The sequence below is a fragment of the Pomacea canaliculata genome, linkage group LG4, assembly GCF_003073045.1.
Source record: "Pomacea canaliculata isolate SZHN2017 linkage group LG4, ASM307304v1, whole genome shotgun sequence".
Taxonomy (NCBI): domain Eukaryota; kingdom Metazoa; phylum Mollusca; class Gastropoda; order Architaenioglossa; family Ampullariidae; genus Pomacea; species Pomacea canaliculata.
The window spans coordinates 885,398-910,554 of NC_037593.1; the positions used below are offsets into that span (position 1 = coordinate 885,398).

The 25,157-nt window shown below is 37.6% G+C and overlaps 3 protein-coding genes across 7 annotated transcripts in view; 1 reads left to right on the forward strand and 2 right to left on the reverse strand.

Annotated features, from left to right (window-relative positions):
• Positions 1–4,390, reverse strand: part of LOC112561768 (probable E3 ubiquitin-protein ligase HECTD4) — a 67,425-nt gene extending 63,035 nt beyond the window's left edge. For 3 of the 4 annotated variants that reach the window (XM_025234463.1, XM_025234461.1, XM_025234462.1), the window contains exons 1-6: positions 3,540–4,390; positions 2,315–2,562; positions 1,857–1,965; positions 1,481–1,625; positions 771–938; positions 165–345 (exon numbers count right to left, since the gene is read on the reverse strand). In XM_025234463.1, the coding sequence (XP_025090248.1) occupies positions 165–345; positions 771–938; positions 1,481–1,625; positions 1,857–1,965; positions 2,315–2,562; positions 3,540–4,216 (1,528 nt within the window). In that variant the 5' untranslated portion in view covers positions 4,217–4,390. The remainder of the gene's footprint in view (positions 1–164; positions 346–770; positions 939–1,480; positions 1,626–1,856; positions 1,966–2,314; positions 2,563–3,539) is intronic. The other variant, XM_025234460.1, reaches the window with a different exon arrangement.
• A 405-nt stretch (positions 4,391–4,795) lies between these two features.
• LOC112561776 (T-complex protein 1 subunit zeta-like) lies at positions 4,796–15,525 on the forward strand. Its single transcript, XM_025234493.1, has 15 exons — positions 4,796–4,855; positions 5,095–5,319; positions 5,955–6,018; positions 8,024–8,158; positions 9,068–9,127; positions 10,272–10,385; positions 10,657–10,760; positions 11,314–11,424; positions 12,458–12,700; positions 13,422–13,518; positions 13,731–13,878; positions 13,988–14,080; positions 14,349–14,492; positions 14,671–14,743; positions 15,176–15,525. Exons 2-15 carry the CDS (start codon positions 5,183–5,185, stop codon positions 15,249–15,251), a joined length of 1,599 nt encoding a protein of 532 aa, XP_025090278.1. The 5' UTR covers positions 4,796–4,855; positions 5,095–5,182; the 3' UTR covers positions 15,252–15,525.
• On the reverse strand, positions 15,364–25,137 carry LOC112561777 (conditioned medium factor receptor 1-like). 2 transcript variants are annotated; one of them, XM_025234494.1, is made up of 10 exons: positions 24,860–25,137; positions 23,681–23,756; positions 21,172–21,320; positions 20,911–21,047; positions 20,073–20,184; positions 19,625–19,784; positions 19,228–19,407; positions 17,462–17,696; positions 16,849–16,964; positions 15,364–16,706 (listed from the first exon to the last, which is right to left on the reverse strand). In XM_025234494.1, exons 1-10 carry the CDS (start codon positions 24,998–25,000, stop codon positions 16,576–16,578), a joined length of 1,437 nt encoding a protein of 478 aa, XP_025090279.1. In that variant the 5' UTR covers positions 25,001–25,137; the 3' UTR covers positions 15,364–16,575. The 2 variants fall into 2 exon arrangements, with proteins under 2 accessions (XP_025090279.1, XP_025090280.1); XM_025234495.1 differs by lacking the exon at positions 23,681–23,756 and having other exon boundaries at positions 24,860–24,996.
• Between the last annotated feature and the right edge of the window lie 20 nt (positions 25,138–25,157).

Here is a 25,157-nt window from a genome sequence, read left to right on the forward strand (position 1 = left end):
AGCACCTTAGACATGCATGTCAGCAACATCTCTTCAAACAAATGGGTAGCTCTCTCAAATTCTTTGTTGTCAGAAAGAATCCAGTGTTAAGAAAAGAAAATATCAATTATTTACAAAAGGTGTCCAATGTTTACAAAAACAAAAAGTTATCGTGTCTAGATTACTTTCTTCCTTCTTTGCTGGTGTCTCTCCACCAATGAGAGCAGCCAATGTGGCTGCACTGCTGGAACCTCTCAAGGGTCGTATGCGGTTCATGAGTGTCTCAGTGGTTCGAAGATTGCCTGACTCTTCCTTCCTGGTCAGCGTCATGCGGTCCATGTGCAACTTAATCTCTAGACTCTTTGCCTGTATGAATCAACACATAAGACAGCCAACCCAACAAAGATATCAAATTTGATATGATGTTTTTCAAAATGCTTTTTGCCTAAAATTTGTAAAATTAAAAGATGCGTCAACATTTCCATCTTTCAAGAAACTCCAGCAGAGAAAGCTATCTACTTTTATTACTGTAATGATTTTATAATGTAGTTAATTGACAAATACTATAAATAACAATGGAGATTTTTCATTTAAAACAGTCCCAAGATGTTGCACTGATAGTACGATGCACTGATAGTACGATGCTTTTATTTTAAGTTGGTGTAGAGAGATGAGTTAGAATAGTCAAACTCCTGTGAATAAGCTTAAAGCATGTTTTGTGCACATTATTAATCAACTAGAACAGTGTCCTGTTAACTATGATAACGACTGCATTGGTCAAGTTTACTCACATCAATTTTGAAGGAGTGCACAAAGACACTGATGCCTTTAGCAGCCTTGTCTGAGATAACCGAGGGACACCAGATCCAGTAGAAGTAGGTCCCATCACTACAGAATGAAACTGTCGTGCATGGCCCATGTTCTAAAAGCCAGGGAGGCTTGGGAAGAACTTTGATAAGCTATCACATATAGAAAAACAGAATAAATTCTTAAAAACTCTGACGCTCTTCATGATAGTAATTTTAAAACACAATTTTTTACTTGAATTTAAATTCTGTATTAATATAATATACAAAACTATGAAATGTTTCACTTCTCATGATTCAGCTACAGCTAAAAACAAAAAACCCAAGCTAGTCTACCTAGAAGCTTCGACTTTCCATGGACATCTACATGTGATTCAACCAAATGTTCTTGACTATTCAGTCAGGGCACCTCCACCTCCCCACAATGCACAAAGCAAATGACTTAACTGTCTGAGAAATAAACTAGCAAAGAAAAAAAGCTGTAACTCATGAACCAGTTTTGTGCACCTGTAACAATGATAACCCGGCTAGACTGCTATAAAAATGGTTATGTTGGTATAATTATGTTACAAGACTAAATTGTGCAATGCTACAATATTGTCAGAACATACATACTTCAGTCCTACAGTGGCTAAACTGATGAGTACAAAACAGGAGAGGGAGAGAGAAAGTGAAAAAAAGCTAAACTCTCTAACCTGCAGTGAGTCAGGGTCTATGACTTGACACAAATTGACAACATCAGACTCTTGGTCATAGCTGATGGGTCGCGAAAGAAGTAGACTGTTGCCATAAGCAACATGACATGGCAATATATCAAGGTTCTTACTGTAGACAAAACCCCTGGAAAAATTTGAAATCAAAAATGTGAAAGGAAGTATAAATAGACATGAATGCACAATCGCCAAATTCATAATATGGTTATAGACACTCAAGTACCATGTCTATACTATCATAACCAAGGCAACTGTTGTCTGAGTGTGTTGACAATACTGATTTTATACCAACAGAAAATGTGAGCTGAGAGTGCTGAGAAAATCTGTTTTGAGTGGTAACTGTTTCTTCAACCATTACCGGAGTGTTCCATGCAGTCCTGTTCCCATCTTGGCAACACCAGGACTACTACCACTGCTTATGTACAAGAAGGAACCATCAGTCGCCACTTTGCGGCCTGATTCTCCCTCTAAAAACAAATCACACAGTCATTAATTTAATCAAGACTACAGATATGCACTCATTACTTACACATTTAATCTAATTTGTCACTCCTGGAGTAAATACTATGATTTAAGGTCTGGAAAATGCAACATAATATAAAATGACAATTTGAAGCACAATCATACTTAGTTCTATAAATTACCATATAAGGTATTGAACAGTTTAAACAGATCAAACACTTCAAATTGTGGGCTAAATACAATACAATTTTATAAGAGAACACAGACCTTTCTATTATTTGAACAATTCAGACATGGCCATAGATAAATGCCATATTGCATACCATACTCAAAATATTTGTTCTTCTATTCTACCTTTTTCTTTATCTTTTTCTGTTGAATCCTTCGTTTCCTTTACTGATGGATCTGGACCTGAAGCCAAGGATAGCTGATCCTCAAAACCCCAGCTGATTAGGTGCTTACTGCCAAGCAGTGCAGAAGGCTGGCCCTGTCCTCCTTCTGTTTCCAGCAGGCGGTGAAGAACATCAGCAACAGGCAGTGATTGTAAATCTGTCAGTCCCTGTAGCAGATGCACTGTGTGGATAAAAGTCTGAAGGTGACCCCTGTAAGAATAAATAAGGCATCATGATGCTGACCTTAAAGCTGGCATTAGTTCCCTATTAAGGAGATAAAGTTTTAAAACAGTTTTCTATTTTCTGAGTGAGAATGCTGTATCTACTTCAATTGTCAAGCCAATATCCAAACAACAGTAAAATAAAGCTTTCGAATAAATTGCTTATGGGTGAGAAAAATAAAAAATAACAGTAATGCATTAAAGTAATGAAGAAACACTACCAAGAATATCCCAAATATATGCCTAATCTTAAAAGATTTGATTCAAATGTAAATTTTCATTGAAGTAAGCTATGACAACACTTACTTGAACACTAAGAAATGTTAAAAATTTCAGCTGATTTTTTGCGAATACAGTCAGACCTCGATAAGTCGAACTCAAAGGGACCTGGACAAAAATTCGACTTACGGAGTTTTCGAGTTAGGGAAAATGGCGTAATAGGCACATGTATTTGGCCGGGAACTAACAATTAATTTGATATAGGGAGGTTTTTGACTTAGGGAAGGTCGACTTATCGAGGTCCGACTGTATGTCATAAACCCTGATTTTGTATGTGTAATGTAAATTGTTCACTTTCTCACTTTCTATGATTCAGTACCTACATATATATAAATACTTGCATGCAATTACACACCCAAACATGCACATACTTTTTTAATTTCAAATAGCAAATTTTAATAAACATTTTGGCATGAAAGGGGTAGTTTGACATTTGAAAATAAAATAAATAACATGCACCAGAAAACTTACAAAAAAAAACAACTAACATCTTGGGAAGTTAATTATTACTCATAAAGGCATTGTGGTTTTTTTAACCACTCTTTAAGCCTCTTCTCTTAGCAAAGCTGTCAAGCATTACATGAGGTGTTTTAATTTTATATTCCAATCTCAGTGACTGCCTTATGTTTGATCTGTCTTCAAAGAAGATTGCTGAAACAGTTATAGATAACACTATAAAAGACACACCTTGCACATGAAAGGGCAACAAGAGCTGATGCTGCATTTTCCCTCTGTGCTTTGTCTTGAACTGTGTTTTCAAATCCTCTTCCATCAGAAGATCTTTCTCCTAGCCAAGAACTGAGAAGTGATTCTAGACCCTTTAGACAATCACTTGGTTCCTTTGCAAGACTGAGTGGTGCGCAGTCTTTGAGACAATTCAGCAAGACACCCGCTGTCACCCCGCATAAATCTGGGTCTGCCTTGCTCTGAGATTGCAAAAGCGGCAAAATAAGCAACAAACTAATGCGTGTTGAAAAGGATGCTTGCTCTGGATCTTTAAGAAGACCCTGCTTTTTGAGAAGATTGATAGTTTCTTCGTGAGAAGCTGGGGACTCTTTCTCAATCTGTTCTTCTTTAGCAATTTGTCTTTGAGTTTTCCACAGACCTTTCAAAGCATTAAGGCGATATTCCAAGAGTTTATTAAAAGCACTATTTTGGGTACCGCACACTGCAAGCAGCTTTGAGCTGAGCTCTTCGGGATTTTTGGAATCGAAAGAAACAACTTCATTTTCACTTCCGCTAACGTTTTCAATATCTTGAGGCAGTTCCACCAAATCGGTCACTCGCAATAGTCCATCGTGAAGAAAAAGTGTTTCTTCCGTTACTGACAGCCACTGGCAGGTATCAGAATTGGACACCGCCATGACAGCCGGATCAGTTCTTGGAATATACAGCTACTGAGGTCAAAGGAAACATTTCGGTCCTCATGAAGTGTGAGGACTTTCCTCTCGCCTCCAAATCCGCAACTCACTGGAAAGTAGTAGTTGTTGTTGTAAGCGACTGGGTAGCTGAGAGTTGACCAATCGGCGGCGCTGTTACAACTCGACAAGAAAACGTTGTTTATCTTGCCAGGCTTTAATTAGCACTGTGCTGTTTATAGCTTCCTTCTCCAGCTCTATAGTTTGAACACAAGTAAACACATAAATATGTTTTATATATTGCCTATATAAAACAGGTGATATACATTTGTTTCTTTACAATTTTCTGACTAAACAACACATATACTGAGCTGCTAAGATGCAGCAGTCACTTTCGTTACCCCAGAATTTCCATTGACGATTTTATAATCACCTATACATATTTCTGTAAGTTAGATATATCCAATTAAGATGACAAATAATTATAAAAATAGACAACTTTTACACAAAATGAACAATTTTCTGCACCTAAACACTAAATAAAAACCAGTTTGAACTTAACAGACGACAAAATTGTTCCCCCCACCCCTCGCTCTTCACTAAACATTTCAAGGGCCTCTCGTCTTTACAGAAACATAAATACAGGTATCTGTACATAAATAAATACTTTTTGCTGAATGTATACGATCAGAGGTAGATCTGTGAAATGTACTATTGTAGACAAAATGAACTCAACTATTTTTATGTCACCGCGTGCATGCAGATACACAGTTAATTCCCTTCATTATTTCTAATAGACAAAACGCTCGACATAAGTAATTCTAACATTTACTTGTGTCTGTAAACTTATATGCAAAAACTGTAATTATCGTTTTGTTCTCCAGATTTTTGTATAATACTTGTGGTTGTTCGCACCACAGCGAGTTGTCGGGCCTTTGCCGGGTCACGTGACGACCACGCTCGTTCTGAAACATGTCGGCGATCAAGACTCTCAACCCTAAAGCAGAAGTTGCTCGAGCAGCTCAGGCTCTTGCTGTGAATATAAGCGCGGCAAAAGGACTCCAGGATGTACTCAGAACTAACCTTGGACCCAAAGGTACCATGAAAATGTAAGTTCTTATTTTTCCTTCTGTTCACATCATCAGTAATGAATGTTCTGGAACACTGGTATCAGAAGTTTAAGGACGGACACTGTCACTTGATATAAATGAATAGCATGCAAGCTTTTCTACTTTATAACAGGATAAGTTGTTTCTATTTCATTATACAAATTATTCATAGTTGCGTGCATTTCCATATAGTCTCATTAAGATTGGGATGTTGAGAGCGGAGGTGCCTAGAAGCGTAAAAAGAAACCGGTCTTCCTCACTATTTTGGTCTTAGTTACAACTTTGCTTTACTGTGTTGGTCGCTTGCATAACGATACCAAAATAAAATTAACATTCCATTTAAATAGATTTACCCAATGAATGTGAGGTTTGCGGAAGACAGTATAAACCATCAACTTAAACATTTCTCATGTCCTGATACGTTAACATGGTTACTTGGCAAATATTTACGACACAAAATGTATTTTCATGCTTCAAGGCAATTTGCTTTCTATAAAGCATTTCATATAAGATAATTATTTTCTGTTGCCTTTCTTATAGATAGTCCAGGTTTGTGAAGCACGATTGTTTGTAATAATTTAATGAATTACATGTGTTTGTGTGGTGCGGCTGGTGTTGTGTGGTGGGGGTGACAGGTTAGTTTCAGGTGCTGGTGACATCAAATTAACAAAGGATGGCAATGTTTTGCTGCATGAAATGGTAAGCCCGTATCAAGTTTATCATTGTGGGCAGGTTCTGTAGCTGTTTGTATGTCCATACATATTTTTAGATTTTGAGTTGTAGGCCATTCTATCGAGGGCTGGTCAGTTTATCTCAGGACCACATCACCATAGCAGTATTGACCTCCTGCCGGTCAGATCATCCCAATGCTGAAAGTGAAATTGACTTAGGCTAAAAAGATAATCGATGACCTAAGTATTTACATCTGTTTGATGTTTTTGAAAAAATCTGCCAACAATTATTGACTGGGTTAATACAAACTGTCAAAAGAATACAAAGGCTTTTTATGAAAAAAATTATTCAACAGCAAATCATAATATTATGCAGTTGTGAGATTTGTTTTCTGGCCATGTGCTTACCTTTTGCTTAGCAAGAGGTGATTGAATATCCTCAAACAACACATCGCTCTGTTAGCAATAGTGTCATTTGGATTTTTATGTTGGTATGGAATAGAGTTGTGAGTGTGAGTGGGAAGGTGATTGGGGAGAAGCAGGAGTGTCTGAGTGAGTTGTATGAGAGGCGAGTAGTACGGAAAGCGAGAGCGATTGTGAAAGATAGTACACATGTTTTAGCTCAATATTATAACCTTCTTCCGTCCAAGAGACGATTTATTGTTCCCAGAGCTTCCACTGCCCGTTCTCGGAATAGTTTTATACACCAGTCTGTTGTCTTACTGAATAAGTATTGGAAGGATTTGTGAGTGTGAGGGTGTGGGTGTGTGGTTTTGGGAATATAGTTTTAGTGTTGTTTCTTATTTAGTCGGGTATTTACATGGACTGCAGGTGTTTGTGTGAGATGATAGTTTGAGTGGAATTAAGTTGTTATTAAGTTTTTATTATAAGTTTTATTATCAGCCAGTTGTTTTACCACGTCTTTTAATTTCTCCTAGTGAGATAATAAAGTTAAATTGAATTGAATTGAATCTATGATCGATTCGCCTTTTAGGCTTGGGTTGATTACCTTTTAGGTGTTGAGACACTTTGGTCATGGCAGGAGTCAATCTGCCTCTAGTGCAAGTTGATATTGTTTTAGTATACGAATTTACCAGTAACCTTTTCATCTGCATTCTAGATTTCGACTAACTTATGATAGGAAACTTGTGCAAGTAAAATAGAAAGTTGAGATTACAAAATAAATACCAACATTCTGAATCATTTTACTCAAAATTTAAGTTTCAAAAGAACTGGTTTGATTGTGTTTAAAAATACAGTTTGAGGATAGCTCACACAAGCTGCCATGCTTCTGTACTCTTTTGTACAGAAAAACAAATTGTCAGTAATTTATAATATAAGATACCCCATTTACTAAGAAAGGTGCACACCTACACATGGATTTGTTGAATTGCAACAATATTTGATTTACTTTCATTGAATATGATTGTATCTCTGCAAATACTGTCACTCATAATACATTTTAGATACTTAATGTTTCATGAGATTTTTTTCTGCATTCATGTAATGTGTATTATGATCTACAGCAAAAACTAACAAAATAACACATTAAGCATTCCTCTTTACGCAACACAGCTTGTACATTTATGGCTAAAGCTGTACGCTGACAATGAACAAACTGATTAAAGCAATTAAGTTAGTCATACTTTGAGACAGCACCATGACTGATTCTTTTTGTAATAAAAAAATCTTGTAATAAATGATACCTTCAGCACCATCTGATTAAAAACAATTATACAAAAGAGGGGGTATGAGTGATTTTAGGAATAAGTAATCATATGGAAGAAATTTTCCTGGCTGGTCTTCACTTTGGAAGTCCTTTGTACATTATCTGAAGTCCATTTTCAAGAACATCCAACATTTATATTTTAGATAAGTTTCACAGTTCCACATGCTAATATGAGCATAGCTATAATTGATTCATCTTCTGTTTTATGCAGATTAGGTAGAATGGGAAGGAAGTTTAAGGGCAAAACATTGGTCTTTTAATCGTACTACATTATACCTGACAGATTATTTTGGTATCATTCTAGCAAATCCAGCATCCAACTGCATCACTTATTGCACGTGTTGCCACAGCTCAAGATGACATCACTGGTGATGGAACAACTTCAAATGTTCTTATCATTGGAGAGCTTTTGAAGCAGGCTGACCTGTACATTGCAGAGGTGGGAAACCCCGTGAAGCTGAGTCTTGTCTTAGTGTAAAACAAAACTTTTAAAAGATGAAAAGCTCTTGTTTCTTTTCTTGCCTCAGGTACTCAAGTCTAAAAATAGCTTGCTTGACTGTCACTGACATGGAGGTCCTATAATTTTTATTTGCATCTTATGGAACATTTTCATGCTTGCATTACAGTTTCTTGTACTTGTTCTTCAGAATTTATTTTAAGTAAATAACATGCTTTTGATATTGATCTTTATTAAGCAGGAGACATTAACACTTGTTCTTGCTGAAGTTTCCAGCAGGAACGTGAGGCTGAAACAAATTTGATTTGAGATTACAGGTAGTCCTCGACTTACGACGGGGATCCGTTCTTAACGCGGCGTCGTAAACCGAATTTCGACGTAAGTCGGATCATACGGTCATACAGTACTGAACCATAATAACAGTACAGTACTGCAAACACTTGGCCTATCCAAACACGTATCCTAACACAGTAGCCTACATAATCATCAATAAATATAAGTACAGTAAGATATTGTGCAGTACAGTACGCTTTGTTATCACTCGCTTTCCTAGGAGCAGATCCTGTCACGTGTTCAAGGATGCGATCTTTATCCTTGGTAATCGTAGCGACAGTCGAACGACTAAGTCCTAATGACCTGACAATTTCTGTTGCTGTTTCCCCCTTCTCAGATTGCCTCAGATATCCACTTTCACCTCCATGGTGATGGCCTTCCTTTTCTATGATGCACTGACCTCGTAAGTCGGAATGAGCGTCGTAACCACGAAACGACGTAACTCGAGACCGTCGTAACCCGAGGACTACCTGTATTAAGCTCTCTCTCCTTAATGCTTTAATGTAATAAGTGATTGTTAACTAGTACACACCAGATGTGATTTAATGGTTTCTGCAGGGTCTTCATCCACGTCTTATCACTGAGGGATTTGAATTGGCCAGAGACAAGGCTTTAGAGGTTAGTTCTATTGTACAAGAAAAATTGAATGATTACATCTAGTTTTATTATTTTAAGATGTTTTGTCCTTTTTTTCTTCTTCTTCTTTTTTTTGTACGTCTTTTCTTGTTCTTAAGCACTAAGGCCATGCTCCTTAGGAGTGTGAGTATGCGCTTTACAAATTTCGCATTTATTATTATTATTTTCATTTAATATATAAAGAAATCTACTGCTATGGCCCTTGACTAGTACCTGTCATTGGGGGGAGCACGTTGATAGACATGGCATCTGACAGGGTCTGCCACTCATGCCTTTTGGGTGATAGTGAGCAGATCCTTAAAAAAAATGCATGAGATCATTTTAAAAAAGGATAAATGCATGTTGTGTTTAGGCTGAATGATCAGAGATGTGGGCATGTGATATGACTCATCCATGTAGACTCAAATTTGCAAGTTACAAGGCACCTTTCTATTGGGCACCTCAGTGTCTATTCACTTTTGAAGCTGTGATCTGTATTGACTCTGAATATGTAACGTTTTAAATTAAATGAGATTATAGGTGTGCATAACATGTGCATATGCGTGAGTGGGCATGAATGTGTGGTTGTGGGGAGGTGTCTGCTACAACATGTATCTCACAAGGTACATGATTACATGTTTTTTAAACACTAAATTGTGTACATTATACATAAGAAATAAAATCAAAATATGTTTTGATAGTACTGATATATTTCTGTTTTCATTATTTGATTTATGTTGTGTGGATTAATGTTAGCTGTGTTGGAGTGAAAGTTATAAGGTTCAAGATTAAAAAACTTGCTATTAGAAATGCTTCCTTGTCTGACCTTTAGTGCTTGTAACTGTGGGAAATGTACAAGTGTCTGGCTGATAATTTATGGACAGTGATTTGTATCCCTTTGAACATTTAGCTAATTTGGCCAACAAGATAGTTATAAAGTTTTATTATTCAGTCTCCCAGACGGTCAATATTTGACAAATATATTTGATATTAGTGAACAAATGAAGTTTATTATGAAAAAACCATTTTGTTTTTATCAAAGTAGAACATACCACGAAATAATGACATGGCAATAAAATTGATCTTTTGCTTGTATTTTCTATTATTGAAAATGCTGGGTTTTTTTTTTTTTTTTTTTTTTTTTAAGGTTCTTGAAGAGGTTAAGGTGAAACGTGAAATAGACCGTGACATCCTCATTCAGGTGGCTCGCACTTCTTTGCGTACCAAAGTACACCAAGATCTGGCAGACCTATTGACAGAGGTAAAGTTCACGTTAGATTCTTTCAAATGCAATAAAATACAATCGAATTCTTGAAGTAATTCATGGCAGAATAATACCTTAAGCCTTAAGGGGTCAAGGATTTCTCCTATATCTAATTATTTGAACTTTCCATGATGTATTTTTACGTGTGGATTGCACTTAGATGTGTTGAGCACAGGGCTGGGTAAGAAAGAAAAATAGGTCATTAGAGAAGAATTGTAAACTGTCTAAAGACATGAGAAGAGATTAAGATTTTGTATTTGGGTTTCAGCATGTTGTGGACGCTGTCCTGGCTGTGCTGCGTCCTAAAGAGCCAGTGGACCTGCACATGGTGGAGCTAATGGAGATGCAGCATAAGACAGAGATGGACACCGCGTAAGTTGTCAGCAGTTTGCATCTCATCGTGACTGGGACGAAGAAACAGCAGAATTTGACAAGGGGCCTCAGTTTGGGTGCAACAACAAGCAGCTTATAAATAATAATAATGCAGAATTTATAAAGAGCATACTCACACTCCTAAGGATAAAAGGGGATGTGGGTGTCTGCTTTTGAAGGTGACAGGCATTGCTGATTGGCTGACAGTTTAGTAGAATATACTATAGTTGTGAATGTGAAAAAGAAAAAAGCAATTTTTTTTTTTTTTGAACTGACCATCTTTTACACTTGACATTAATGCCCACAAAAGCTACAGCGTAAGAGCCTTGGGGGATGTGGCTTGTCACATATAAAGGTTTCTGGCATCCTAGCAGCTATGACTGCATTTTCTTTCCAGAATGCTGTTGAGAATTCCAGTGTTCAAAGGCTTGTTCATGAATCCAAGTTAATGGTCTGAAGTTTGAATGTTGTATTTGGTTCTAAACTCAGCTTTGTCAGTTTAAAATAATTTTACTCTTAAAGCCTATCAGAGAAACAGAATGATTGATTGCAGGCTTGTGCGTGGTCTAGTGCTTGACCATGGAGCGCGCCATCCAGATATGAAGAAGCGTGTCGAGAATGCTTACATTCTGACATGCAATGTCTCTTTGGAATATGAAAAAACGTAAGTATGATGATGATGAGAATGTTAGGTTGTTAAAAAGTACATGATGAAGATATATATGCAAAGAAATGGCTGTTGAATCTGCATATGAAGGGTTGTTGCAAACAGAGACCATATTCTGACCAGCAGAGCATAGTATGGGGAGTGTGGAGTCAATGTATCAGCTGCTGAACTAAATGGGGATGGTGGTGGTGGTGGGGGTCCGATTGGTTGGGCTGGAAGAAAGGTAATCAGGAGCACAGTAATGGAGACATTTACCGCAAAGACAGTACATACGGTAAGTGAGGCAGTCAGTGACAGTCCATACAGTAAGGTTGGTGATAAGCAGCCAGTGAAGTAAGCATGGGTTGGAGGGATGGGGAGTGACGTGATCCATCTTATAAGCCCAAAACATGAGACAGGAAGCAACATTTGTTGAAGGATGTGGCACCAAAGAGACTATTGCAGTAAACCAGGCATGTGATAAGAAAATTGGCTTGATGGTGACACCAGTAGTCACTTAGTCACAGTGAAGAAGCCTTAAAGATGAAGAGGAAATGTAACGGGCTGCGTGGAAATGATTAATAATAAAACACATGATTTGTATAGTGTACATTGATGCTGGTAAGGAGTGTACTCTTGATGCTTCAGACAAGAATGAGACATGGACAACATATGAAGGAATGGAAGGATGAACAACAGTAATAATGATTAATAAAAGACAAATATAGAAAATGCAAAGAGGGATCAGGTAACAAGAACTAAGACTGTCATGATTCTTGAGGATGCAACAAGAAAGATAAGGGCATATAACTGGCCGATCTACAGAGATAGTGGTTGCGGATAGGCAAAGATGCATAAAAAACTCACATTATGCAGATTGTTAATTAAACAAATGATTCAGTTTGATAAATTATCATGTTAAACTTTTTGGTACTAATACGTAATAAATGCAGCTTTAAAGCACATTTTGTCATTAAATATTACACACATTTTTTTTTACTGATAATGGTTTGCTATTTCCTTTTATATTGTTAACGATTTTGTGTTTTAGTGAGGTCAATTCAGGTTTCTTCTATAAGAGTGCTGAGGAACGTGAGAAGCTGGTTGCAGCAGAAAGAGCATTCATTGACGAGCGGGTACGCAAGATTATAGCACTGAAAAAGCAAGTGTGTGATGGAACAGACAAGAACTTTGTTGTCATCAACCAGAAGGGAATCGATCCCTTTTCACTTGATATGTTTGCCAAGGAGGGTATTGTAGCCCTGCGTCGTGCTAAGAGACGTAACATGGAAAGGTGAGGTACAAACTCAATACATGTATATGCAATTAAGATATCATGAATACCCTAATCTTGATATTGTACTGTAGAAATGTCTGCTCCCTGTTGGAGGTTACTTCTTGGTTGTGAATTTGAGTATACAGTGTTCCCTCGTTTATTGCGGGGGTTCCAAGACCAGCCGCGATAAACGAATTTCCACAAATTAGGGACATACATGCAATAATAATATATACATGTAAAACAGTATCATGTTAGTGTAAAGTAATATATTAATCATTATATTAATACAGTACAATAACACTTGTAAAAAAATTATAACTGTACTCATCACAAATTTTTACACCAAACACCTGATGCGAACTGGCTGCGAGATGGGAGATACCAATCATGGCTCGTCACTTACGCATAGCAATGGATTTCTCATACACAATTATTTCTTTCGTCTGACTACAAAATTACCATGATATTTTAATAGAAATACTAAAATAGCTAAATTTTTCGTCTTTTTCCTGTTGAAATATCTATGGTATTTTGTAGAACGATAATTCCCAGCACGGAAGTATCGATGGATACTTCACTAAAAAAAAACAAACAAAAAAACGCGAAGTAGTGAATCCGCGATGGATGAACCGCGAAGTAGCGAGGGAATACTGTACACCTCCCAAGTTACAAAAACATTAACATGCAGTGTAAGAATATACTATGTTCATTTAGTTAAAGGTTCATTTTTGAACAGACTCACACTGGCTTGTGGAGGAATGGCAGTCAACTCTGTTGATGATCTGACACCTGATACACTAGGAGAAGCTGGTCTGGTGTATGAAAGTGTCCTGGTAAGTGCATTGATGTCATGCAGAGTAGTGTATTGCCAGGTCGATGTAAGCTTTTTGGAACTAGTGCATAAATATATAAAGTGATAAGAACATCAAATATACTATCTTCTGGTGCACGTGATTTTATGCCGTGAGAGTGCCTTTATAAAGTTTGCTCAGCTGCACACACTGCAACATGGATATATGTGTCATGTAGCTGGTGTGTTTTTCAGGGTGAAAACAAGTACACCTTTATTGAAGAGTGCAAAAATCCCCGGTCTGTCACCATCTTGATCAAGGGTCCTAACTCACACACTATCACACAAATTAAAGATGCCATTCGTGACGGACTGCGTGCTGTCAAAAACGCTGGTGAAGATGGTAAGAAATTGACTGTAATAAATGGTAACTAGATATGTGGCTTAGAGACTGGTTGCTAATGTTCACATTTTTTATTTGCGAATGGATCAGAATGTTTTTCATATTGCAGGCTGTGTTCTTCCTGGAGCAGGGGCCTTTGAGATTGCTGCCTATCAAGAATTGATGAAGTTCAAGGACAAAGTAAAAGGACGTGCCCGGCTTGGTAGGTTTCGTGTAACGGAAATAAAGGGATTTGAAGTGGATACCTGATGTGCAAAGAGTTTGATGCATTTCATCAAAGCATTAGCTGATTCATAAGTTTTTCAGTGCTTTGCTGTTTTGGTGACCTCAGAACAATGTTGATTTTGTAATGAAAATTCAGCATACCACATTATTCTTTAGGATATTTTATTTAAAAAGGCAAACAGCTGTATATATTATTTTAAATCTATTAATGCAAGCTGCTGATAACATCTTATTATTCCCCATAGGTGTGCAGGCATTTGCTGAGGCACTTCTCATTATAGTAAAGGTGTTAGCACAGAACTCTGGTCTTGATCCCCAAGAAGCCATCGTGAAACTGCAGCAAGAATACATGGGACCACAGCCAGCTGTTGGTCTCGACATCAAAACAGGTATCTTTCTTTCTCTCGCCCCTTCTTTTGTTACTTTTTTCAGACAGGATTTCCTTTTCCATTGCCATCAAGAGCAGCATAGACCAAAATTATTCTTTCATGTGAGAGATCAGAATAATATCCTGTTGTTACATAAGTATTAAGATTCAGCGCTACTTCTCCTTTCTTCATTTTGCAGGCGAGGTTCTGATTCCTGTGGATGTTGGCATTTTAGACAATTACCGTGTCAAACGCCAGCTGCTTCACTCGAGGTATGCCTGTCCTACCCAGATGACTTTTATTATGTGTATTACAAGATTGTCCTGTAATGTTTCGATCAATGTGGTAGATGATGAGACAGAGACAACACCTAAAATTTTTTTGTCTCTCGCTGCTGTACCTTCATCATTTTTTAATGAGTCAACTGTTAGGTCAACTGAGGGACATGCACTGCACCTCACTGTATGCGGGCTTCCTTTGCCAGTGTTCTAGCAAATTGGCTATTTACTTCCCTGTAATGTTTATTAAATGCTGCATGTTAGTATTGATATGTACAGTAATAAATACTTGATATGGTTAGTGAATAGTTTTCTGACCACATTTGGAAAGGGGTTGTATTCCTTACATTCTACAAACTGTGCACCTCTCTTTACATCGCTAGTGTAACATATTAATGAATGGATCTGTATGTGGTTTTGTTTCAGTACTGTTATAGCATCCAATCTACTGTTGGTGGATGAGATCATGCGAGCAGGCATGTCCTCATTAAAAGGAGATTAACAAGCAGCCAGGACATCCAAGCCAGCTGTAGTGTTTGCTTCAGCACTCTCATTCTCTCTTCACTTCTCTCAAGAACAATTTCACCGTTCATCCACCCCATGCTTTTTCCTTCTTTTTTTTTTTTTTTAAATGTGATTCGCAGTCATTCTCAGCTTTTGTTCTAAATATTTACAAAGTAAACTTTTTTTTTAAAAAAGCTGTTTTTGTTTGCTGTTTTGTAACATTTATTACTTCAGTGTTATATACAATAAAAATGCAGATAATCATTCAAAAAGACTTCTTGTCACCTCATATTTTTATTTTGAAAACTTAATTAGGAAAATGATCTTTGGTGTTATAGTAAGTACATGTGACTAATGCAGTTTCACAAGGCAGTCTCAAAACAAATTTCATGATTTAAACATTTGAATTGTCAGAAAATTATTACTAAAAAATAGTGTGATTTATATAATACATACACTCATGAGGAACTTGCTTGGAAGTATAAACATCAGCACTGATGACTAATAAAAGACATGAAGAACAAAAAATGAAAAGCGGAAAATGGTAACAAGGACTGACAGTACGGTAATTCTGCAAGCAAGGGAGTTTGAAGATGATCAAGATAGAGGTGCGTTTTTCATTGCACATTTAAAAGATTTTGCGGATAGGTGGCAGATATGGAAGGGAAAAGAGTTTCATTGTTTTGCTGCACAGTGACTAAAAAAATCCTGTGACTTTTTCTGGTCATAGAAATAGGAGACAATCATCAGATGCAAAAGGGAGTTGTCTGGTTGGAATATAAGGGAAGTTCAGAAAAATAGGGCAGGAGCCTGCAAAGAAATTATAACACAACAATGGACAGTTCTATGAAATGCACGGTAACCAGTGGACAAAACGAAGAGGAGAGACTGTACTGGATGCGAGCCAGTGTAGAAAACAGGAGAGGGGTGGCATGGACCCGCTTCCTGGTTCTAAGCACAAGACGTGCAGCGGAGCTCTGTACTTTCTGGAGGGTACTAGGGGCAGCCTGCCAGCAAGGAGTTGAAGTAATCAAGCCCAAAACAAATGCACACAAGTGTTGGTAGCACATAGTGTGGCAGATGGTGCTGATTTTGTAGCTCATAATAATGATATAGCAATTTTCCATCATTTGCTCAAAGTGCTTTACAGACTTGAAATACAAAAGTAAACTGACTTAACCAACAACCATTCATCCATGTTCACATACAGCTGATATGTTTACTTTTACAGCAGAAATAGCCGTTTGTGCCCGACGCGTTAGCCATGCTCGTGGACAGGGTTACAGTAAAGTCCCTGGCAGTTTATCTTGGATTTCATTAAATTATTCATTCTTTTGTGCAGCTGGGGAGTGTTGCCTCCATCCAAACAGACGTTTGATGATGATTAGCAGAAGCTCATATGTAATAACAAGACTGTACTCCGGAAAAAGCAGAGTAATCTTGGGCACCCGACCTGCATGTCAAATACATAAAGCACTGTGAACGTGCATTAAAAGTGTTAACCATAAATTACACCACTTACACACAGAAACAAATTCAAAGATGCTGTCACTCAAATGGTTTCATGATTTGAAAGGGTAAAAGATTGTTACTACCTGTCATAATGTCGGCCCATTTCAGAAGAAATTTTTCTCCTTTTCGCTGCACTGCTGCAGTGGCAGCATCCACTAAAATTGGAAATCTGTATAGTAGCTGACAGAACATCATCGACCTACACACAAATTGACAAAAAAAACCTGTGGGCAAGAACATCATAAAAATACAAATAAGATTACAGTCCTAAATTGTTTCTTTTATAAAATATCCAGTGTTGCTTTAGGTTACTGTTCTCTTGCACTGCTTTATTAAACTTGTATACTTCCTTTAAATGAGCATGTAGCTAAAGAGCAGTCTAATGATAAATGTAGGTATTGCATTTTGAGATCAAGTGATACTTAAACATTCTAAGGAAATGAGGTCTCTGACGAGTGCAGAAATGTGAGTGGATCTGGGGAGGATGGGGAGAGATAAACAGAGTACCAAAAAGCACTTCTGACTTGCCAACAGCACGGAGTCGTTGCACATTAACAAAAAGACTTCACTGACTTATTACGCAGGAGTGATTGTCAGTAAGGCACCAAAAAGGGAAGAGTTTTTAGCACTTGATCAGCATAGCTGGGGGAAGACGAATATACACAGTAAAGGAGGGGTACTCATGTATTCATTTACCATTTAAAGTCGTAACCAAAACGCTTCATCCATCTTCCATGATAAATGCGCATTGCTTCTGAATCATAATTCCCCTGCATAAATGCTTCTCCCAGAAACTCTGCTGCAATCTTCCCACCTTCCATCGCATGGTGGATTCCCTCCCCTGTGAGAGGGTCAATCATGCCTGCAGCATCTCCCACAACAAGAACATGATCCCCTGATGACTGCTTCTCACCACCAAGTCGAAGGCTGGCTGTATTATATAAGAACACGATCAAAATTTCTTGAATATGCAGTTAGTCCCACCCAGCCTTTGTCTAATAATAGTAATTTGTAAAACGCAGTACAGACAAGGGGTTCAGAGGAAAAGTTAACTGGACTATGAAGTTGTAAAAAGTCATTGCTTTCTTGTACTTTTTGTGCTACAGGTCTCTTGTGGAGGTAACCTGTTCAAGATCATAAAATCTGGGACTTCCAAAAGAATTGGTTACATTCTTTCTTTCCATATCAATGCTTGCTTGTGCTACCCAAATGGTTTTATTTAGAGTGCTTTCATGTCCCTTTAGTACCCCATTCTTTATCAAAAGCATAAGATAATGAAGACAAAAATCTTCAAACAAGTTCAAGGTTGATAGGGTTAGCAAAGCTTGCTGAGGTATGTCTGAAAATAAGAGTTCACATCCATAGCAGCATCAAGGTAAAAACTGCTGGTCAATGGCAGCATTCTCACTAGTATGGCTAGGTGTACAGTATCGCTAGTATGGCTAGGTGCACATTTTGCAGAGCACTAGCTGGATGCTTAATGCCAAGTAGCAAAACGTTTATAACATGAAAATGGTTTCTCTGAATGTATATTAGCTCTTTCCTATCATTTCACATCTGCAATTTCAAACATCTTCACAGCCAGTTCCTGTTCTGCACACTGTAATGCAAACAGGGCAGTGTCACTAAACATGTCATGCCGCACGTAAATGAATAAGAGAAGAAACTGTTGGTACCTTCAGTATTTGACAGTTTCTTCATCTGTCCTCACATGACAATGGAACTTACATCACCACTAAACAGCGTATGTTTCAACATTTTAATCCAGATTCTCTCTGGTGACGTGATCATGTGGGTACCTGTAATCTCCTGATGACTTTAGCCACGTCCATGATTATTCATCAATTAATTCTGCATCTGACAAATGATTGTATGGTCTGTAAATCTAAACTGACCCATTGACATCTTGATCTAAGAACAGGATGTCATCTTCAGAACAACAGCCCTGTCATTCCATTAACTTATCAGATGTTCTTTGTAAAGTGCCATGAGCTTGCCTATAGACTTGGAATATGGTGCTACGTAAGTTCGCTTTATTATTATTATTTTATTCAGGAATTCTTCTATTATGAATTAATTCCCTTAGAGAGCTAAACTTGTCAATCAATATTTTTTTATATCTGAAAGAAGGCAACGAGTCATTGCCAGTTACTCAATTTGACATGAATTTGTACTCAAACGGCCGAAAATGTCAAGAAAATAATAATATTCGAAGTCTAATGTATCTGCTAATAAAATGTTTTATTTGTTTGGCACTTTATATTTGTATATGTTGTGTAAATAATTATATTTTATTTCTTTCTCATAACCTACCTTCATGACAGAATTTCTCTGTTCCATGCAGTTACCATCTTGCATTTCACCAAAGTGATGAATATGGTTTGCTTTTAATCCATACGAAGTGAGTTCAACCAGCTACTGCCAACCCCATGCCCTGCAACAGTTATGCTGCCCCTACTAACCTGCTTTCATGCGTTCAATCTTGTATCTGTCCCCTAGAGCCTTGGTGATGGCAGGGTCCTTTTCCAAAAGATAGTTGTGCCAATAGGCAAGGTCTTCACTTCGTACTTTTGGATTGCCAGGGATGATGTAGCAACAAAAGTTGAGCTCATCATTGGGGTGTCGGAACAGTGCAGAATAGCCTAAAAGTATCAGATCATAAGTTGCTTGAATTACAACATTGTAACCTGGCACAGCAAAACTATGAAGGGACAAACCCCCATTTTTCTACTATTTGAAAGAGTTAGGCCTCTTTTTAAAATGGTTTATTTGAAGTCAAAATGGATGTCGACTATATTACATTTTTTAAGCCATTTTTTTCAATTATCTGGATATTTTTATACGGTCATAACCAGTTACCTGGTAGCATCTCTTTGTTGTAGAATACTACACCGTCAGCATTAAAACGGTGAGTCCCTCCCTCAACAAAGGCTCTGGAGCAAGTGCTGTCTGGTGGCCTTGTTACAAGTCCAAGTTCTGTAGCTAACTTAGAAGGTGCACCATCTGCACACACCAAGACCTGCAATACAAATAAAAATATTGAAATTTTTAGCACAATTTCAATCAGTATTTCTTTAAATAGAATGAGCTTAAACAACATCTTTAAAAAAAAGGCTGTAGAAAAAATAAGCAAAACAAACCCCCCATTTTCTTTCTAAAGCATGTTTTCAAAATTGCAAAAAAAAAGGGCAAATAATATACCATAAAAAAAACAAACTTTAAAGCACTCTTACCAGTTTCTTGTTGCAATGCTTGACTTTACACAAATATAGCCTTTGTAGTTTTAAACTTTGATCAAACAGTTTACCCTTGATCTGAAAGTTCTCTCATCATCTTCAATGGAAATTGTCCATAAGCCAGCCTCTTTGTCAAGTTTAGCATCTTTGACTGGAGCTTCTTCTCTTAAGTCTGCACCTATCCTGTTAGTATATGCAGTAGGTCATCCAAATATTACTCGTCACAAGGTGAACTATTCCTTTGAGAGTGAAAGTTCACACATTTCTATATATATATAAAAAATTCTTAATACAAAAGATAATCTAGCGGAAACAAGATAATAATAATAATAATGACATTTATATAGTGGCTTTCTCCAGCCTCAGCAGGACTAAAAGTGTTTTGCCGAAACATAGCACACCTATTAAGGACTGGCATCAAATGCACCTTCGTGAGCACAGAACATATACACAGAAACACGCAGAGACAATGCACAGCCAAATATAAAGTTCATTGAGAGAGCACTTTACCCACCATCAAAGGTAGGCTCAAAGCGCCCCACAAAAAACAAAAGCATACATAACAACAATCATGGTCTCAAAGAAACCACTGCATTCTGCTGTAGAGAAGTCACTCGTATAAAAAAAATGAATGCAATCAGTACAGATGAGATCAACATGGAGTCCATTGCATGGAATCTTTGATAAAAAGTTCTGCTTCAACAAGTAGCTGAAAAATTATGATGATGCTTGTAAGAAAGTTTAAATAACAATTCCTGATGCTGTGGCTTAAGCTTCAGTCATTGCAATATCCATTATCATTTAAAAACACCAGCAGGAATACTATTTTAAAAAAAAGTCATCCATTAGGTTTTTTCAAAATTAAAATGATTATAGACATCACACAGAGCATCCAATAACAAAGCTAACCTTTTTGCAGCTTTTGCAATAGCCTCGTCCAGGTGAGTGCGTTTGATGGCAATGGCTGCAGGTACACCACCTAATCCCTCTTTGCTGCGGCCAATGAAAGACAGGCCTGCGGGACTCACCATTCCACCACTGTCAGACTGAAAGTGTGATAGAAGATACAGCATCAGCAGAACCAGCCACATTAAAATATTTCATACTAGCTGAACAGCTGTCTTAACTGACACCATACCACACTGTAACATAAATTATTTATCTTCTTACTACATGAGCTTTGTTCTGTGTGATTAGTGAGTCATAGATGCCCATTTCGATCAAAATTTCAATGCCAGTCTTGCACACTGCATCTCCACAGTACTTGTCCCTTGGAAACTTTTTCTTCTCCAGCAGCAACACCTTCCATCCTGCCTTACCTGCAGCAAAGTCCAAAGCAAGAGACTGGCAACAGTAAATAACAATCCCATAAGAAGATACAATGTATATTTATATACACACATATATAATAATAAATGTGTACATTTATATACACATGTACATTGATGCCATACATGTCTATGCTCAAGCATGTGCATTAGGGTATTTTTTTTTTTTTTAGGCCCTTCGCCCCTCCTGGGGCATAGGCCATCGACTACAGTCTTAACTGTAAAACAAATCCTTGCTACCAAAACACGCCCAACCCTCCTCCTTTTTCAGCCCTGTAAACAGATGCCACGTGCAGAAAAAGAACAGCATGCCCTAGACGAGAAATGAACTCAGGGCAGCCAACCTTCACTGTATTGGTGACAGGCGCTAACAGCGCTAACCATTGCGCCACCGGGCCGCTCGCACTAGGGTATAGTGACATCTAATTATAGCAGATCAACAAGCACATTTGAGGTTTTGTACAACCAGCTATACTGAGTTCAAAAATGCAAAGCAAAGAAATCTGCACTGAGCAAAACACCTCCTTTTTTCTGCCCCAAAAATGCAAAAATCATATGGTTTTTTTTTTGAAATTTTCCTTTTTTGTCAAAAGTTATATATTTAATAACTGCAAGAAAAGATCAGTTTCTGATAACATTTGTTCTATCAGACAATAATTATAAACAGTTCAGGCACCAATTTTCATTTCTAGTCACATGATAAATGAAAATCTTGCTTAGTGTGAAATGACGACATAACGTCTCTTGACTTGATGACAGCTCGAATGTAACCAACCCTCGCATCCATCCAATAGACTGATTGTGATGCCCCTCACTCATTTGTCCTAACACATCATTCAACTCCCTGGAAGTAGCAAGGTATCTGACTAATGAGTGACAAGCTGCTGAAGTTCTGGTGGAATGGAAGCTCATTCAAGTGTAAAGAGCAAGTGAATCCCTGCAAAAGGTGACCAGTGTGAAGCTCTAACAGATGTATTGTTCCACCGCAGTGCCCAGTGTTCACAGATGTGCTGTCGGCTCCAACTGCCATGATCTTTGTAATTTCCCTTTCTTCAATTGCACTGTGAATGCTCTCATCAATAGCAAAACCTGTGCCTCATTCCAGTGTTAAATGGCACCGCACCAGCTCCACTGGTGAGATGTTGTTGCAGCCCTATGCTCCTCGAGGAGTAACAAGGAATAAACTAAACACCTCTAGTCTCCGCTTTTCTTTCTCACAAGTGTCATTTCTTATCATCCATCAAAAAAACATATTGCCATGATTTCTTCTGTATTGTTCATAGAGTTTCCCTGATAGCCCTTCTCAACTTGTTGTCAATACGCCTCCACCAACTTATTATTAATTTTCTGGCTAATGCGCTGAGCATTAAATGTCATGAAAAAATAATGACAACAAATGAGCATCCATTCATGAAATTTAAAAAAAATAGATCATGCAGAAAATAATGATTTTAAGTACAAAACATTTCAAGTCAAAATAGCAAATCAACATTCTGACTGAAGAACATTTCTTGTGGCAATAGGGAGGTGTTCTGCTTATCACAGAGCAAAATATTGTTCATATTTGAAATCAGAATAGTGAATTGTACAAAACCTCAAATGTGTGTCAAAATCCCTGATATCACTAAAATCTAATGTGAGTGTACTAAGTAGATGTGAGTTAGTGCATGATGAAAGTGTCAACTGCCTATATCTGTTTATTACAAAGGTATCAAAGGGCAAAGTACATATAACATCATATCCTAATCCTGTTGTAGTGAACTACATACATAGCCTATTTAATGAAAATGTGTTATCTAAAATTTATTATCAACAATGCAGTCAAGGCAATCACTACTTAAAGGTCTTTGATAACGATAAGCTTGTGTTAATGCGCTTAGTAAGTAAATTTAATATACAGGTCTACCATTACTTAACTGAATATTCCAACTCTAGAGGGTTAAAGAGGTAGGGGAATGATCTCTGATTAAATTTCTTGTCATAGATGAAAGTGCTTCTATTTCTATTCATCTGTGCATCAGCTCCTCTTACATTCTCTACTTCCTTGTCTTGAGCCATGACAAATAAAATCTCTGTCTTTAATGTCAGATCTTTCAAAGCAAAGTCATCAACTATGATACATTAGACACTTCTAGCTATTTTTTATTAGTAAGATGATGGATGATGCAGAATCATTACTGCAATCAGACGACATAACTTGGGCAGCATGAGCTCAAGTGTGAAAAGGTTTACTGTATGTGAAATAATATTGATAATCAATTATTCATTCTTAACATAAAATAAGAACATGAAGAGTGAGTAAAAACGTATTATCTTTATTACATAGATGAGGACAACAAAACACTACTAACTTAAGTAATAGGCACAAGTGGCACCTGCAGGCCCAGCCCCCACAATGGCAGCATCATAATAATCCACAACTTTGCCCTAAAAAGAAATCATTTGTTTGTAACAAGGTAGATGACATATCCTATTAAGTATGCACAGGTCTGGGGTCAATTATTTAAGAAGATACAGTCAAATCTCGCTACTATGCCACCTACCAGGACCGAGCAAAAGTGGCATAGTAGCAAGAGTGGCATAATACCGAGGGTTCGTAAAAACGGCTTTATTTGGTCAAGTTACCCGTCAGTCCAAAGCTCTCAAGAATCGTCTGCTGGCACTAGCTGTCTCCTCTCATTCTCCCCCTCGCCTCTTCTTCATCCACCCCTCCCAACCACATCTGAGCACCTGCATCCTGTCACTAGTCGACCCCCTCCCGCTCTCCCTCTGTCACGGGCTGTCACCCGGCCAGCGACCACCCTCCCATCGCCAGCCTCCACCCTCCCTGTGTGTGTGCTGTGTTCCATCCCACCTAACTGCAATGTCCCACACTATCATATACATGTAATAATCGAGCACTGCGCGGAATTTCACAACTCGTGCCTTTTAACAATCAAATAATAGTGGCATAGTAGCGAGAGTAGGTGGTGGCATAGTAAATTTATTTTGCATTGAATTTATAGTCGGGACCGAGCAAAAGTGGTATAATACCGAGAGTGGCATAGTAGCGAGATTTGACTGTAAAAGAAAATAAATACTATTTGCGTCAATCATAAGCATTTGTTCCATGCATTATAATAGCTTTTACGAAACACTTGAAGCTTTATGGGTCTGTGTACATATTGCACTTCTTTAGTTTTCAGGCTTTAGATTATGTTTGAAAGTCATAACGCAATATTTAAAGATTCTGGCATCTTCTAGCCATTAAAAAAAAAAAAATCAGAGTCACAAGCTTTTGTACCGAGTTGTACCTTGATCAAATCCATCTTGCCTTACGTGAATCAGTTACGATGAATAACAACAATTTATCATAGATGATTATCAGCAAATTTTTTTTACAGATTTATTACCCCGTCTCTTTTGAGACAGATGCAACAGTTTTAAATAAGTGTACTTTTTAGATTCCCGTTCTAACGACAAGTGTGAGTGCATATGTAACTGTCGAGCACTGCCAGTCGACAGCATGTATGATCGAGCTTGTTACAAACCTTGTTTTTATCGTCAGGATATTTAGTTGGAAACTGCGCAAGCGACGGTTCATTTCCCCGGATAAGAACAAAAAGTTTCACGAGTGCTAGAACAATTATCAGGAATCCAACAAAAATCATCAGCTGTGCTAGCGTTATCATTGTCGTCGCCTACACACAACCACTGAGTGTTCACAAGATGCAGTTAGCCTAAGCTAGGTGCTTTACTTGCGAACTTCTGATGATCTATAAATATATATATTTTAGACTCTTAAAATATCACAGTGATTTTTCTTGTAATAGCGTTTTAAACGCAAGT